The sequence below is a fragment of the Zerene cesonia genome, chromosome 10 (assembly GCF_012273895.1).
Source record: "Zerene cesonia ecotype Mississippi chromosome 10, Zerene_cesonia_1.1, whole genome shotgun sequence".
Lineage (NCBI taxonomy): Eukaryota > Metazoa > Arthropoda > Insecta > Lepidoptera > Pieridae > Zerene > Zerene cesonia.
Window position 1 is genome coordinate 8,768,742 of NC_052111.1, and position 17,579 is coordinate 8,786,320.

Below are 17,579 nucleotides of genomic sequence, written 5' to 3' on the forward strand. Positions count from 1 at the left end.
GTTGCTTTTAATTGTTGTACATTATCTAATAATCATAACGCGCGTTTGTGTATTTGAGAGATTCGGTGAGTTTCGGTGCATTATAAATCTAGTAATGGCGACGTAGTGTGCCTCGCTGTGTTGAAGTGGTGACGTACTTAGTTAATTGCATACTTTTTTATATTATTTTGTTATATCTTGTTGCATGTAGTATCCCTTTATGTATATTAATCCTCCCAAGGGTGCCCTGTTGCTTTTTATACTGTTTTGATCGACTGACCTACCACATGCATGTGCTGTGCCACGTGTTAGAAGGTATGTACCTAGGGTTTAACCTTAACATTAACGCTTAATTATTATAACGTTGGAAGTGTGATTATACAGTTGACCCGTTCTTTGTGATACAGACACAAACTTTGCATTTTCTTTAGCAATCCTAAAAGCTTCCTAATGGACTAATGCTAATGCACTAAATAAAAAGATAAAAATGATAATTATCCCAAAAATACCAGATATAAACCTTTAAAAAATGTATCCTTTCTTCAAGGATAATAATTAGACTCTTATATTCTTAATAACATAATAATATTACAAGCCGCTACATTGTAGGATGTCTGGTTGCGCTCCAACAGACACAATTCATATGCTAATGTGACAAATATTAGTGTTATTACAAGCATATGTCGGCTTAGATTAATGTTTACTAACGATTATTTGTGCTGTGATTCCCTTCAACATTATACCGGGTATCGGCAGTCTAAGGGCCAAAGCTACAAAGTATGGAAGAAGCATTTTTTATCTACACAGTCTCACAAAACATCTTTTATCTACCAAGTTTTTTTCTCCAGTTTCGCACGCATTAAAAATCTGAGTAAAACTCTGTTTTCTGTTATTACACACTTTAACCTTCCCTTTGAATCACTCTATCAAAATCTGTTGCGTAATTTTTAAGACACAAAAAGGCAGGAAAATGATTTTTATGCTATGTGGTGATTTGTTCACGTAATAAGGTAGGGCTGAATTTGATAAAAGTTGGCTCGCAAAATTACACTGGCCTATTATTTTTGCTTGTTTAGTATAAAAAATAAATAACCGTAAAGCATAAAAATACTCGAATCTAATACAAGTATCTAATTTCGACATTCGCAGGCATTCCCTCAATAATAATATGTAATACTACGACGCGATGAAATATTTAATACTAGCTGATCGCCCCGGCTTCGTCCGTGATACATATATAAGTAGCCTATGTCACTCAGTGAAGTTGCAGGTTTCTAATGATGAAATAATTTTTGATATCGGTCCAATAGTTTTTGAGTTTATCCATTACAAACAAACAAACAAAAACACAAGTTCTTCCTCTTTATAATATAAGTGTAGTCTTACAAAAACATTGATGTATGTTTTATAAAAACATCTAATATACTGGTAAAAAAAGTGTTTCACACATTCCGTGCAATAAACGCATTACCCCCTTTTTTATCGTAATTGGTTTCCAGATGATCACGTCGGATGTGGAACGGCTGACACAGTAAAGTGTTGCCTCGATGATATGTTTATTTTCATGTCCTTAATTTGTCGCATACAAACGAATTGAAAGTCACATTTAGATGTAGACCTGATTCCAGCAATGTGGGACTGAGTTTATTCATGTTTCTTTGAAATAAACGAATCAAAAGATTATAACATACTTAATAAAATTATATACCTAAATAATTTGTTGGTTTAAACGCACTAATCCCAGGAAGTACTGGACCGATTTCAAAAATTCGTGATGTGAGTGCTGGTAGGCTAGGATAGGATATATGAAACACTGGCGAAACCAGGGGGAAATGATAGTATAAAATAAATAAAATCTTCCTCTGTTTTAAACAAATCACCTGTCCAAATGGTAATTCGAAGTATATCTCATGTGTCTGTTGCATAATATAAAATAATTTATCGATTTGGAAGTGTGGATGGTGCCAAAATTAAGTAGAGATAGATGCCGCTAAATATAGTGTGGATGTGTTATTTTCCAGCACTTAACATAACGAATATATGTGATATTCGCCTACTCATGTACCATAGAAGATTTGGATTACTGCACATGCTGGGTTTCCTTTATCATACTAGCTTTAGACCAAAAAAATCATGGAGTCTCTTCAGATCGGTCCACTGCAACTTCGTTGAGAAATTAAAATGAGTTATCTGGTTAACTCCAATGCCAACAGAATGAGGAAATATCAGCAAAAATATTACTATAATTTATCCAGTCTCTACTGGATAATTCTGTAACAAAAAAAGTCTTAGAACTCAACTTTATTTTTACACATCTTCCCAAAATAAATCCAGAAAAGTGCATTCCCAACTCGCTTCCAAAAACCTTCAGTGCCAAAATACGATAATTCACGGCACCAGCTATGCATCAAGTTGATACTCAATTACTCAGGAACTGTCTCGTTAGCCGCTCAGCGAGTGCCAGAGGGGACAATATATCAAGTGCTTGGATAAGTTGATTCACATGATGCATTATGCATGACAAATTTGGTGCTAATTGCATGTAAGATGTGATTGCTTTTATTGTAGGAGTCGAGCACGCTTCGGCACGAATTGGGCCAGCTCGCACCGGGGAAGTACCACACCCCCACAGAAAACCGGCGTGAAATAGTGGCATGCCACTGTGTTTCGTACGGTGAGTGGGGGAGCCGGAGGCCTAGCTGCGCCCAGTGGTTTCACCCGCGTAAGTCCGTGTCCCCTAGGAATATCGGGATAAAAAGTTGCCTATATGTTACTCCAGTTGTCCAGCTGTCTACATACAAAATTTTATTGCAATCGGTTCAGTAGTTTTTGCGTGAAAAAGCAGCAAACACACACACATCCTAACAAACTTTCGCATTTATAATATTAGTAGGATTAGTTTATAATATTAGTAGGATAGTAGGATATAGGTATTGACCAGTAATGATTGCAGTATGTTATGTAATGCGTACCCTTAAGATCCGGACATCTGAAATTCGATTATTTCAATAGTTGTTATTCATTGAGTCGATTGACCCCTATATCACCTCATTCATTCTTCCTTTTTATGTTTCGCAGGCACAGCTACATAGAAAGGAGGTTGTTTTTTGTGTTTTTTCTTCAGAACTTTTGACTAAGTGAACCGATTTTGATAAAGGTAGTAGTAGTGGCTAGCTGTGGTATCATTTAATGTCTGTCCTGATTGTCTGAAGGCGGTTTCATTTCTATTTAAAATCTTATAGCTTTAAACGAGCAATTCTTGTATACAAACGAGTTTAATATTTGTATATATATATATATATTATTTTCAACGATTTTCATGAAATTTAGTATATAGGGGGTTTCGGGGGCGATAAATCGATCTAGCTAGGAATTTTTTTTAGAAAATGTCATATTCGTGTTTTATTCGTGTTTTTTTTCCCTGCCATCTATTGGTGAATAATAATACTATTTTGCTGCGTAGATAGCTGTACAACTGAAATAACACATAGGCACTTTTTGTACCGATATTCCTACGGGATACGGACTTACGCGGTTTCAACCGCGGGTCACAGCTAGTAATTATTAATACGACAGTTCTTTACTATAAAATCCGAATACAAATTTTGATCATCTAGAATAAGTAACTCAGGAAGATAAATAAAGTATACTGATGTTCCAGAGCCGTGGTCCGCGAATTAATCGAGACTGAAGAGGAATTCGGCAGAGACATGCAGCAGGTGGTGAGCCAGTACATGCGGCCGATGGATAAGGCCACTACACCTAAAGCCGTTTTTGACAGCCGAGAGTTCCTGTTCTCGAATTTTAAGCAAATTTGCGAATTTCATAATACGTGAGTGATTGAATTTCTTTATGACACAGCGGGTGACTGAGCTGGTGGTTCGCCTGATGGTAAGCGATCAACATCGCCCATGAACATTCGGAAGTAGTGCCTCACGAATGCACTGTCCACTTTTGAGGGGTAAGAGATTAGGAGGATTTACGGCTGGAAAGAAGTAACGGACTAGGGAGGGTTAGGAAAAGGAAACGGGCCATCGGCTACCCTTTTGAATTGAATTTATATGTATTCACCATCTTTCTTATTTTAGCCGTTCTCTATATACCTTTCAGGATTCAGGTTCTATGAGAAAAACGTGACAGTCGAAAAATGTTGTATTTAAAGGTTTTGTATAAATGCATATTGACCTTAAATACGTTGCAACACGCTTTATTTTGTTCATATTTTTATTTAAACAACAAATTTTCTTTCCTTTTCACGTTCCAGAACAAAAGAGAATAGTAATTTTTTTTAAGGTAACAAAAAATTTTGTACCTTATTCGTATTTTCAAGCAAGTCAATACTCTTTACAACCATTTTGAACAGGACCCTCCTAGAAGGCATAAAGTACTACGCGGGAGACCCGCGTATGCTGGGCAGAGCTTTGCTGCGAATGGAGAGGGAATTCGACAAGCACGTGGCCTACTGCCGAGACGAGCCCAAGGCGCAGAAACTTCTGTCCATTCACCCGGTTGTTAAGAAATATTTTCAGGTTAGTTTTTTAATTACCCATTTCGATATTATTGTCAAGAAATTTAGAGTTAGAGGAAAATTTCATAAATAGGGAATTTAATCAGAGTATCACAAAAATGCAGTATTTTTGAAACTGGCATTTTGTTTTTCTAAAACCTCTATGTGAATAAAAATTCCTTATTTTTATCATAGCCATGGAGAAAGAACATCGCATGAAAAGTGATAAAAACACCAAACGTAGACAACGTTTGTAATAAAAATGTACAATAAATAAATATAAATATGTGATATCGCTTATCACTTCCTTACTTTTCAAAAAGGGGTATATTTCATGCGTGATGCATATCTACGATATTATCACTCTTCAACGTGCTTACTAAAATTTGCTATTGTATATAACGCCATCTAGCGGCGGTATAAGAGACTAATATAATTACTTTGTTTTCGTTCGCGTTGTTTTAAAGCACAGATGGCGTAGCTCTAAATGTTCCAAACAATAGATGGCGTTATATTAAAAGGTTTCATTCGCAGCTAAATACCAGATAGAGCTGACCACGTACTCTTGTGTTCTTTTGATGGAAACAAATCGTACCAAATTACGGATCCTTTGCTGTGCTAAGAAATACGTTGTATATTTTAGCCATTGTATTATTTTTAATTCAAAAAAGGGAGCCCTATCTATAACAAATATTATGTTAATGTTACTATGATGACGACATAATATCTTAACGACAAGTAGGCAATTCTTTTACGCCAACCGACCGACAGACCGACCTTTTTTAAATCGATTCTAGCAAATAGTTTCTGAATGCTTTATGAAAGGCAATCTTTTAGACTCTTTTCGAAAAAAAATCGTATCCAATGTTAAGCATCTCATATAGTGGCCAGTCGGCGCCTCGCCGCGTCGGCAGGCGGCCAACGACTAGAATAGTTCTCGGCGATCCGTCACTCCCATCATATCGGTAATCGGGGACACCATTTTATCATGTTTACCGCTCATATGCGGTTTTTAATTAGCCAAAGTCTGTTTAACCTAGGTTTTAAGATCTAAATTAGATATCAAGCTGAATTGATCGATCTGAGCAAGTCTTCAGGAATGCATTTTTCCGAATAACGTGCTATTCTGAAAACGAACTGTAGATCAATCTTATCTCCATTCAGCTGAACAGGCGAAGAAAATATAAGAAATGCTAGTCAAACTCGTGTTTGCTTACTATATCCGCGTTCTTGCACTGGCATTTGCTACGCAGCTATTTAACGCCTTTTCCTGTCTCGTTTATTTAATGATTTGCGTACAGGTTATGATGATCCAGGGATTTGAATCTGGGTAATTAAAGAATATTCATATTTCAGGTATTTCTTTCTATCCCAACTGCGTTGCAATTTTCGTTCGTCAAATTATATTTTATTTCGTATTGATACTAGCAGTTTATAAATATTTTATTATTGATTTCAACCTAAATATTTACAAAAAAAGGAATAGAACAGTGATACTTTCGTGAATTCCATCACAGAATCCGTTCACTAGTTTTTGTACTCATTTCGAGCAAACAGACGCGGCAGCAGTCTTTTATCTTATACTAGCTGCGTCCCGCGGTTTCACCCGCGTTAGTCCGTATCCAGTAGGTATATTGGTATAAAAAGTTGCCTATATGTTATTCCAGTTGTCCAGCTGTCTACGTACCAAATTTCATTGCAATCGGTTCAGTAGTTTTTGCGTGAAAGAGCAGCAAATACACACACATCTTTACAAACTTTCGCATTTATAATATTAGTAGGATATATTACTTAAAAAAGAGCAACAAGTAAATTGATTATTCCCTTCAAAGAACTGTGAGTATTTATTGTATTTATATTGCGCACTTGCGAGCTATTTCCTTCTCAATTGATTGATTATCGTTACATAAATGTGCTTTTGAGATGACATCATTTAATGTTTAGGGTCTATTTTATTTTCTTATTTATAGGTCTCGATGAAATTGGTAGTAAATATGTGCGTCATATTGAGCAAAATGAATCAGAACATAATATCTTTATTATGACGAAGCTGTGTAGATAGCCTGACGGTAAATAGAGTGTCGTATTAGAATAAATCTGTTATATCTTAAGATATCCCCTAGTTTAAATAAAATAGCAGTAAATGCCACACTAATAAAGTAAAATATTTACTGATAATCTTTAAAGCCTAAAATTAATGACATTGAGTCGTGTTTACATATTTTTGGTAGCACGAATGCCAGATTAGCTTATCATGATGCAACATTCGGTGCAGAAATAGTGACAGCATTGAACTTTTAATTTGACTGAATTCTTCTGATGTTGGCTATGCGGTGGACGATATCTTGAAATTTTATTTATAAATGTCCAGTGGATATCATGAAAATAGATCTCCAGTAAATTGTTTTATTTTATGTCGCTCCAGAATCATTTTAGGCTCTTCATGTCATATCTTGAAACTACAACTTTTATTATAGAAGCTTGCCTAACTCCCCAATACTTTATGATTCGACTGTTCTATGAATATCTCAAAAATCATACCATCCTTTATACTATTTTGCATATTTTGTGATTAACTTTCTAGAGGACGGAGTCAAATAATGCATATTTAACATTTCCCACTATCCCAAATGCCATTCTCCGAGTAACATTTGTAAAATCTGGTGCACTCCAGAAAAAATAAAGTTATAGATAAAAAAGACGAATTTCTTGCATGTAGGAGTACCACGTGAGATCGCACACGAAAGAAAAGTTACTAGAACAATTCTATACATTCCTACATAATCGTACATTCCTTGAATGTTGAATGACTGCTGTTAGCGCGTCACCGAATATTATTATCCTACGCAACACTGTCTACACCTGAGTCAATCCCAAAAATAATTCCAACAAACATAATTTGTCTGACATTTAGATCTGGATCTTTTACTGTTCTAGTAATACTTCAGAATTCATCATTATCCAGGCCGATAATGATGACGGTTTTATTTGTTAAATGAATTCGCCTCGCTTTCACTTTGCTTTCGTACTAGGTACAAGAGGTCTGCTGTAACTTTGCACTCCAAACCTAGTATAACTCGATAAATAAGACTAGGAATATGAATTTAAATTTAAACACACTTCTAAAGGCTACTAAGTAAGTAATAAATTCCGAAATAACGGATTTTCTACTGTTGAGCCTGGTAATCGAAATAACTTCATGAAAATCGTTCCAGAACAATCTATTTCAATTCTTGTACATTTCCGGGCTTATACCTTTTGATTTATCGATTAAAGAATTCTCCTCAAAGCATTGATACAAGTGGGACATATGAATTTTTCAACAAGTTTCTAATATTAATAATTGACCTATATATAAATATTACGCTCAGGTTAGTTGATCTATCCCATGTTACATTTTAAATATAGAACATAGAATGTGATTTTTAAGACATAATTAAGGGCTTAGGAGGCGAATCTATACTTAAACTAGTTGTGTAATACAAATAATTTATTTTTGTGTTTGATGAATACCTTTGTGTTTTAATGCAATTATGTAATCAATCAATAAATTATATTTGCCTTACTGCGTATTACAACGTTAAAGCAATCAATAAAACGATTATCGTTATACCTCGTTCGATCGTAATGAAAAATTAGTACCTTTATAAGTTAGTGTTTTTAACCGATTATCGTTATATTTTCTCGTTTCAATGGAAAATTGTAGGTCCCATTTTAGAATCTGGAAAGGTACCACCCTGCAGGTCAGTGACGTTTTTTGTAGAAAAGAATTATTAAATAGGTATCTACTATTCGTAAACGTTTAATAACATGCAAATGATATTGTATAACCTAAAATAACTAACCTAACCTAACCTAAATATATAAAATTCTCGTCATATATAAAATATTGTTATCCTATTAGGGGAGGTCTGAGGTGTTACAGAGAAGTCTTTTGCAAAATTGCTTGTACTCGTATGATAGAGATGTACATAAAATGTAAACGTAACTGTTGCAAAACTCCCAATTATTTTAAAGCATAATGGTATCTACTAGCTATCTACTAACTAGTTGCGGCCTGGGGTTTCACTCGTGTAAGTCCGTATCCCGTAGAAATATCGGGATAAAAAGTTACCTATATGTTATTCCAGTTGTCCAGCTGTCTAAGTACCAAATTTCATTACAATCGGTACAGTAGGTTTTGCGTGAAAGTGCAACAAACACACACACACATCCTTATAAACTTTAGCATTTATAATATAAAGTAGGATATAGAAGAAAATGGTTGCCTAGCAATTTATGAGACTAATCAATGAATCTCACTATTGATACAATATACTAATCTACGATAAGCTCTGCTTACTTCTTCACGTTCTGCTACCTCCACTTTTAATTTAACTATCTATTCAATGACATTTAAAAATAACGGTTCAAAAATGGCTTCTATAATCCCAGCTCACTCGTGTCCTAACCAAATAATGTCACTGTCAATTTTATCAGCAATGACATCGACCTGTCAAGGATACCCCAAGGTTTGTTTGGCGACCTTGCCGCCCGCAACGTCACCAGAGAAATTTATCCTCTATCTAAGTTTAGCCGTGGATTGGGCAAGGCATGGTGCAGATCAGTCGCCTGGATGCCGCGGCCGCGAACAGAGCACGCCTCTGCTTGATCGACCCCCGACCACTCTCTGGAGTGAAGTGTGTGACTGTGATTGTGTTGACAAACCTGTGCCACCCGCCCCCTCACTCAGGTACGAGCTAGGTGTACAGAGTTTGATTGTGCCGCAAAAATAGATGGGCCGTTGCGAAATCATCATTTTTCCCGACATTCGCGTCGAACGGTGTAGTGTTTCAGGCGTCCGGTTATTTTGAGGCGTTGCGTGGGACGCCCGTTGTCTATTGGATGCGCGGCATGGATTCGCGACTTTCCTATGCTCGTTTTCTTTGTGACCTTGACCTCGTTCAATAGTTTAAGGGTTGTTTATGTATGACATGAACCGAATGCTTGTTCAAGTTTAACTTTCAATGTCGATCGCCAGTTTTGATAAAATGTTTTCAAATAATAACCTAAGCTTCTTCGTTTTGTTTTACTTCTAAAATATTCGATAATTTTAAGTTCGTCATCATTTAATAGTTTTCGGGAAAATAATATCAATTTATAACTACATAATTATCTTATATCACTTGAGATGATATAATTTCTTAAAAATAATACACAATCATTGATGAAAATGTTACATAAACGTTATAATCTTTGAGAATCCAAGAGCGTCATTGGTATATACGTTTTTCCTTCAAATTTCTATTCAAGGTCACTATTGCCAAAAGCTCTACACCTGCCGGCTTGTTATTACTGAAATTTAATATTAAAGACAAATCTAAGAATGTTATCACTTCAAGATTCTGTAATTTACTCTAAAATGAAAAACAGTTAGCAAGAAAAAGTTTATATACGTATAAATTCGTGTGTGACCTTTATTTTTCTCTGTTCTGCCTGACATGTACTTGTCAGACTGTACATGTCAAAGTGACATTTCACGCATATCGTTCCGTCATTTACGTATTTTACCTTCTGAAGATAACATCGTATAGGAGCATATTTAAAACATATTTAAATTGGTGGCCCTGAATTAATTCTCTTACCCACAATGAAAATTAATATTTTGCTCAATGACCCCTACTTCCCTAATAATACTATTAATGCAGAGGTAATTCTGTTTGTCTTTCTGTCTATTTCTTCCTTACGCATAAACCACTACACTGATTTGGATGAAATTTGGTAGAGATGTTCACCCTAGAAAGGATATAGGGTTAGTTTTTATACCAGAAATCTCGTGGGAACGGGAACTACATGGATAAAACGCGAATCTTTTTCTTTCTTCGCAGTGACTGACACTCGCCACTATGATAATGATAGTAACCTATAAATAAAATTTGATATATGTTTCTTTTGATTCTGTAGCAATGACAGTTGTTGAAAGCTTTCTTTTTATATTTAATCATCTCAGTTAATATATAGACATTTTTCACATCATACCGCCTCTTTTTTGATGATAATGATATTTTAAAGAAAAAAGAATTAAATCGATTTATTGTATAGATATAATAAACACATTTAAAAAACACTAAAAAAAATAATAATAACAATATCTCTTTTAAGAGAAAAATATATGCGCTTATAGAATAAGCCACTTAGCATAATATGCCACTGCAGCAATAGTTAAAGCGCCGATTTTCAGCTGCTCTCCTGTGGCATGTGGTATGCCTAAAGGACTTGTCTCGAGTAAAATAAATATAACCTTATACTTTCAAATAAATATCTTATAAAAAATGAATATAGTCCATATACTTTATATATTTACAAAACATTTTAACAACTATCCGTGAAACAAATGGAAGACGATTAAGACTTAAATTAATAATTAAAATAAACTAATAAAGTGTAGATAAAATAAGACAGAAGTCTAAACTTTATCAGTTTAATGGAGTAACAAAAACTGATTTAAATGAAAATATTTAGATTCACGTAGATGCATATAAAAAAAAATAAAATAAATATTTATTATTTAACTTTCCACTCTCTAAATTTATAGTTAATTTTACTGAGAAACTAGGACATTTAGAAGTTTGAGTTTTGTCATAGCATTATAAGTTTTATTTCTCGACCAATCATTATATTTTTTTTAAATAAAAAACTAAATCGCCTTCAAACTGTGAAGTAGAGATCAGAACTAGATCTAATTTAAATGGAGCCATTGCAGGCACCAGCTTTCAAATGAAAAAAGAATCATGAAAATCGATTCACCCAGTATAAAGCTATCATGTAACAAAAACAAAAAAATAACAGTTGAATTGGTAACCGCTACGTTGAAGTCGATTGAAAATATAATTTACTCCGCGTTAATAAAATAGAAAATTTTACAATTTACGTAGAAAACTACGCCAACCTTCCTAAAGAATCACTTTTTGCGAGTTGTATTCATATGAACTACATAGTGTAATGTCAACGTTATATAAGCTATAATGTCTAATGTTGTAAATATTGTTAAGTGTTTCCAAATGACCGACCATATGAGAAATAGATGTAAATTTCATTAGAGAAATTAGAATGTTAAAGCAAGGGCTATTTTAATGTAAGAATTTATGCATATACATTATACAAGAAGATTTATTCCTCTCTAATGGCTCATAATTTTTCCATTTATTTAAATCATAATGTGACCGTTCAGGCGGTCATCTATATATCCTATATGTTTTCTAGGATCTCAAACTATCCTTGTACCAAATTTCATTCAATTATTTTCTCTGGGATGTTCATTCTACGGGATAAGGAAGAGAGAGACAAATATACCGACAGATCAAGGTACGAACAAGGATTTGACGTATAGAAAAGCGTGTTGAAAGCTTATTAAATATTGATTAATAATGAATTGCATCGAATAAAGTATATATTTAATTATTCAGTTTTAATAACCTACACCATTGATCATAAAACTAATGTGTCAATATTTAAAAAAATACTACACACTTATTATATAAAATAAAAGTTCAAAAATGAAGCTATTAACAGTCATTTTAGCAGTCAAACTTAAAGAGACAATTTACTTCTATCCTCTTTTGGAAAGCCGTTTAAACTTAAATATCATAATATCGCAAACAAATTCATCATAAAATTAAAGTTAATACATACATAAATTAGTGACATTTCCGTTCTACCATATCCAAATATCAGAAGTTGGCGTCAACTCGTAATATGTCAAGGTAGGCTAATTATAGTCGACCGACTTTACTGGCGAATCAGTCTTCCAGAGCTTGTATTTATGACTATTTTACTGTTGCTTACACGTAATTTCGGTTGTTTATTGTTGTGTACTAGGGTTATGTAAACTTTTATTTGCATTATAATTAAGATTATGGGTGTATTTATTATAAAATGCTCTCCATCTTTTCTTTACGGTTGAATGATTGATCTACGGTAATAACTTACCTCTTTGATATGTTAGAATGAAATTGTCAATAATACAGATTCAGTATTCTTTAATTCTTTTCTTTGTCGAACGTAGATTGAATATTCTTTTCCTATAGTGTTATGAGAAGATGGATTTCACTGATTGTTGGATTGAAGGACACGATTCTTTCTCGGAATTGGTCATAACTCATAAGTCTTACATACGTTACTAGATCATTTGAGTGCATTTCTTTTAGCAGCCTGTAAACTCGCTATTATAAAGTTTAATAACAAAACACATCTGTTGTAGGTTCCTGATCAATAAAATTTATGTCTTATAAAATGCTTTTGATTCTTTCTTATATACTCTGATGGTAATGATTAACACTTGTCTTATTAAAATTAAATTAAAGACCTGTGAATCACTATATAATATAATAATTATGATAAAACTACAAATATATAATATCGACATATAAGTCTGGTTTCCTATAAGAAGTGGTTAAGCTATTGAAAACTACCTTTGATTGAGAAATTATAAATGTTATGAACTATTAGTTTAATGAATAATGTTAGAAAAAATAAAGATGTATGAAACCATGTATTGCATATAGTTAATATAAAGGGTGATATAAATACAATGACGGGTACAATATCACTCGTAGGTATATACTCTTAATATATGGACGAGTTATGATCGTACAACCAATCGGTTAAAAAAATCTTATACTACAGATGGCTGATGACAAATTTGTCCAAAATAGATTTATTATTGAATTAAGCAATGAGCATTAAGCGTTAAATATCTTAAAGACTCGAATGTTTCCTAAATACTGAACTTCAGACTTACACAATTATTCTAAAAACAGAATATTTTGAAGATCGAGCAAGTCTAGCAGAGACAATAACCTGTATTCTGAAACGGTAGTGAAAGTTAACGCTCGGCAATGTTTGTAACAACACACTTGGCATAAGACCAAACAATTACAATGAGACGCGACGAATTGTCGGACCATCGGAATTGCAGAGACCTATATAATTCAGAGGACCATTAACTGTTGGGCATCGTCTAAATTACCATGTACCAATGACACTTTCATACTATTTTTAATCATTGACATGGGCTCTGCTAACATGTATAAACTAAAGTTATCAACGACTCAGTATTCTATAATTTTATTTTATATCTGTTGTACAGATAAATGGAATAAATGTTTGATTTTTTCTGGAAAAACAAAAATGCTTAAAAACCGATTTTTTTCAGGACATCGCTAAAAAAGTTGGAGACGACAAAGGCCTTCCGGAGCACCTTAAACTTCCAATACAACGAATCAACGACTACCAACTCCTTCTTAAGGTAAATAGTTTTAATTTAATGAAAATCTTATTATTGAATTCAGAAATTTCAGAATAAAAATACTCTATACATCTTCTTCTTCTCTTTGTTATTGGCTTCTCAGATACTCTATACAATTACAAACATTCGTACCGACAGCTTTGTCCAAATTGTTTCACCTATCGGTTTCTACGTTAACAAAATATAGTAAAAATAACTCACATATTACATTAGTAATAAATTAAGACTTGGAAAGTACTGGAAAAATGCATTATGATTATGATCTTAAAGCCAATACTCGAACAGATTATAGTCAAGCAATAATAATCCAGTGTAGGATCTAAAATTACTCCCCTCAAACGTATACAGCTGACGTCACTGACGTTTTCATCGCAAAAACAAATACGACTTGGTGTAAGAAACTGTATTTACGATTAGATTAATTTTACTGCTAACTTGTTATTGGGTGGTGATTACATACATCCGATCTGCTTTATTTTTATCGTATTGTTTTTGACTCATTTTCGTAAATTATTTAAGAAATGTGACATATTTAGTACATCATCATCAGCCCATATATGTTTCCACTACATGGAACACAATCCTCCTATGAAGGTTTAGGCCATACTCCACCACGCTGACCAAGTGCCGGTTGGTAGATGTCTTCGACGACATCTTTTGATTCTCAAACATGCCGGTTTCCTCACGATGTTTTCCTTCCCCATTTCGAGCTGTGGTGTGTGATCCACATGTGCAGATAAATTGAAAAAAATCTATTTATTTCCTGCACCCTCGCTTGTTCTCAAACCCCGACTTATCGATTTTGAAGTCCGAGGTCCTCACCATTGAGCCACCACCGCCTTTTTTTATAACGTATATGCAGGAATTATATTTAGTATAAATGAAGGAATTTTATTAATAAATCGTTAAACTTCAATATAATTTGTGGCTATTTTCCCTGTCTGTTACAAAGTCAGTATCATTCATGCTTATTTACATAAAAAACAGTTTTACGTACACCTCGCCTTTCTATACACTTTCTATCATACATAAACTGACCTGCGACTACTTCCAGGAATTAGTCAAGTACTCCAAACGTCTCGGCGACGATTGTACCGATCTACAAAAGGCCTTGGAACTATTTCTCGGCGTCCCAAACAGAGCGACCAACAATTTGTTCATCGCGAGTATCGAAGGCTACCGCGGAAATATCTATAAGCTTGGAAGACTTCTGACCCACGATTGGTTCACAGTTGAAATAGAAGGGAGGTCGAAGGAGAGGTATCTGTTTCTTTTCAAGGCGAGGATTCTCGTCTGCAAGATCAAGAGGGTTGCTGACGATCGATCAGTGTTTGTACTACAAAATATCGTGAAGGTATGCTAACAAATCTATACAAAGTTTTATTTTGTACCATTATATCCAGATTAAAGTTTTATATTAATTCAGTAGTAACAAACATTCTTATCTGTATTTTTGCTTCATTGTGCTTAAAAGGAAATTAAATGAAATCGTCTCAAATCTTTCTGTGAAGTTATAATATAATATAATATAATGATAATAATAATCACTGTCCCGCATGACGACAATCTTGTCAAGGCCGAATCAGATAAACGGCTCAAATATCTGGATTTGGCGCACGAGGTTGTCGAGATGTGGGACGGTGTGTCTGCCGAGATAATCCCAATAGTTGTATCAACCAATGGGCTTGTTCCTACCTCCTTAAAACAATATTTAAGGAGGTTGGAGCTACCGGTCAAGCCCATTACGGTGGGGATACAGCGGGCAGTCCTACTGGACAACGCTCGGATAGTCCGTAGGTTCCTCACTCAGTCGCCCTAGGCTCCGGCCGTCTGGCCACTCAGCCGGAGTTTTTAACAACACCGCCGCAAGGCGAGATACTACTCTAAATAATAATAATATTTTTTTTTTATTAAAGAGTACACTATGAAACGATTACAAAAACTAATGGTTAATATATTAATAGTTCTTTTATTCAATGTTGCAGCTTCCTGATTTAGAAATCCAAGATCACCCAGATACCCTTAAGTTTGAACTTCATCAAAAGAATCCACCTTTAGTCATCACCCTCACCGCTCACAAGGACTCAGTTAAGACTGCTTGGCTTCGTGAAATCAGACAATACGCGAGTGATCTTGGTAAGATTGAAACACTAATTGAGCGTTAAAAAAATTTAAAGAATTTTGCAATAATAACATTTATTGGATAAACGTGACAAACAAACACACTGAGACAAACTCTATCTGTTGTATTTCTTAAATTACAGTTGCATTAGCAGAACACGCCGCAGACGATCTACAAGTCTTACCCCAAGAGGAATATTTCGAAGCTGAAGAAGAGTCAAAGAAAAGAGAGTATTCAGAAGACGAGGAAGACGATCAAAAGGAGAAGAAGTTACGAACTGAAGAAGCTGCAGTTGAAGATTTACAACAGGAGTCACTTCAAGTTACAACTAAGCGAAAAGCGTCACTTGAATGTGAAGTTGCACAGAAGATATCTAAATCTGAAAACGCAGAAGTTGCATCTATTAGTGAAATCCATGAAATCACTAGTACTCAGGAAGTCGCAGCTGATTTAGAATCTAAATCGATTGTGACACAGGCAAGTACTACTATCAGTGAGAGTCAATCCATTACATCACAGATTGAAACTGGACAAACCGCGCAGGCTTCTGGAGAAAACGTCGAAGTCGGAATACACGAAGTCTCGGTATCTAAACAAGTTTCAACAACTCAATCTGTCCAAGTTCATTGTACTGAAGTATCTACTCAAGGATCTGTAGAAGAGGTAGTAGAAACTACTTGCAAGACACAGATAAGTCAAGAGAACACTGAAACAAACCAAAACAACTTAATCACTGAATCACAGCAGTCTGCAAAAGAAGTCGAAAGTGTTTCGGTTAAACAATCGCACGAACTCGAGGAATCAGTTTGTGAAAATCTAAATACACAACAAATTTCTCCAGTCCCAGCTGAAACATCTGAAACTTCTAAAGAAACATCAGTGCATCGAACAGAGAAATCGGAAACAGCTCTAATTACAACCGTCGGGGAATTCAGAACTGAAGCTGAAAAATCACAAGAACTAGAAAAATCTGCTAGCAAAAATAAACAAACTAGTGAATCTTTTAAAGCAGAAAATAAAGAGGCGTCCGTTTCCCTAAATAGACAAACTTCTCTTGTTGTTCAAGGAGAACAGAAAGATTCAACAGAATTAACATCAACTAGTAAAGATTTAGCATCGGATAAAAAAGAAGTAAAACGAGGATCTAAAACTAAACGCAGTTCAAAGAAAAAGTCTGATACTAAAGCTCAGGAATCAAAAACAGTAGAACAAATTGAAGTTGAAGCTGTTTCTAAAGTAACAGCGGAAGTTGTTAATGTTAAAACAACCGAAACATCCGTCCAAGAAAATAAAGCAGAGGAATCTCTAGAGACAACAGAAAATAATAACAATAATAAAGAAGTTGTCGAACTTGAAAGTAAAAAGTCGGTATTAGAAGCAAACACAGAATCTAAACAATCTGAGGACACTGTTTTAGAAGAAAGCCAAACTGTTAATCAAGAGGAAAGCGCTGAAGGAGAGATGTCGAGATACAGCCGCACTTCGCGGCTCTCTGGAGGTAAGATTAATAATATATAAGTTCTTCAAATTTACCCAGTTTTTTGCTTGAGATAGGAACTTTAATATAGTAATTCAATGGATGTTATCATTAGATTGGTCCCCACAGTACTTTAGTTAGAATGTATAATGTTTCCGTAATGTACTATTTTTTAATCTGCTCCTTTTTTATCATTTAGAGTATTCCA

General features: G+C 34.5%; 1 protein-coding gene across 9 annotated transcripts in view; it reads left to right on the forward strand.

The window, feature by feature from the left end:
• LOC119829601 (obscurin) overlaps positions 1-17,579 on the forward strand; it is a 102,117-nt gene that overhangs the window by 47,138 nt on the left and 37,400 nt on the right. For all 9 annotated transcript variants that reach the window (XM_038352198.1, XM_038352196.1, XM_038352197.1 and 6 more), the window contains 6 exons: positions 3,641-3,811; positions 4,343-4,508; positions 13,680-13,772; positions 14,827-15,126; positions 15,758-15,908; positions 16,037-17,392. In XM_038352198.1, the coding sequence (XP_038208126.1) occupies positions 3,641-3,811; positions 4,343-4,508; positions 13,680-13,772; positions 14,827-15,126; positions 15,758-15,908; positions 16,037-17,392 (2,237 nt within the window). The remainder of the gene's footprint in view (positions 1-3,640; positions 3,812-4,342; positions 4,509-13,679; positions 13,773-14,826; positions 15,127-15,757; positions 15,909-16,036; positions 17,393-17,579) is intronic.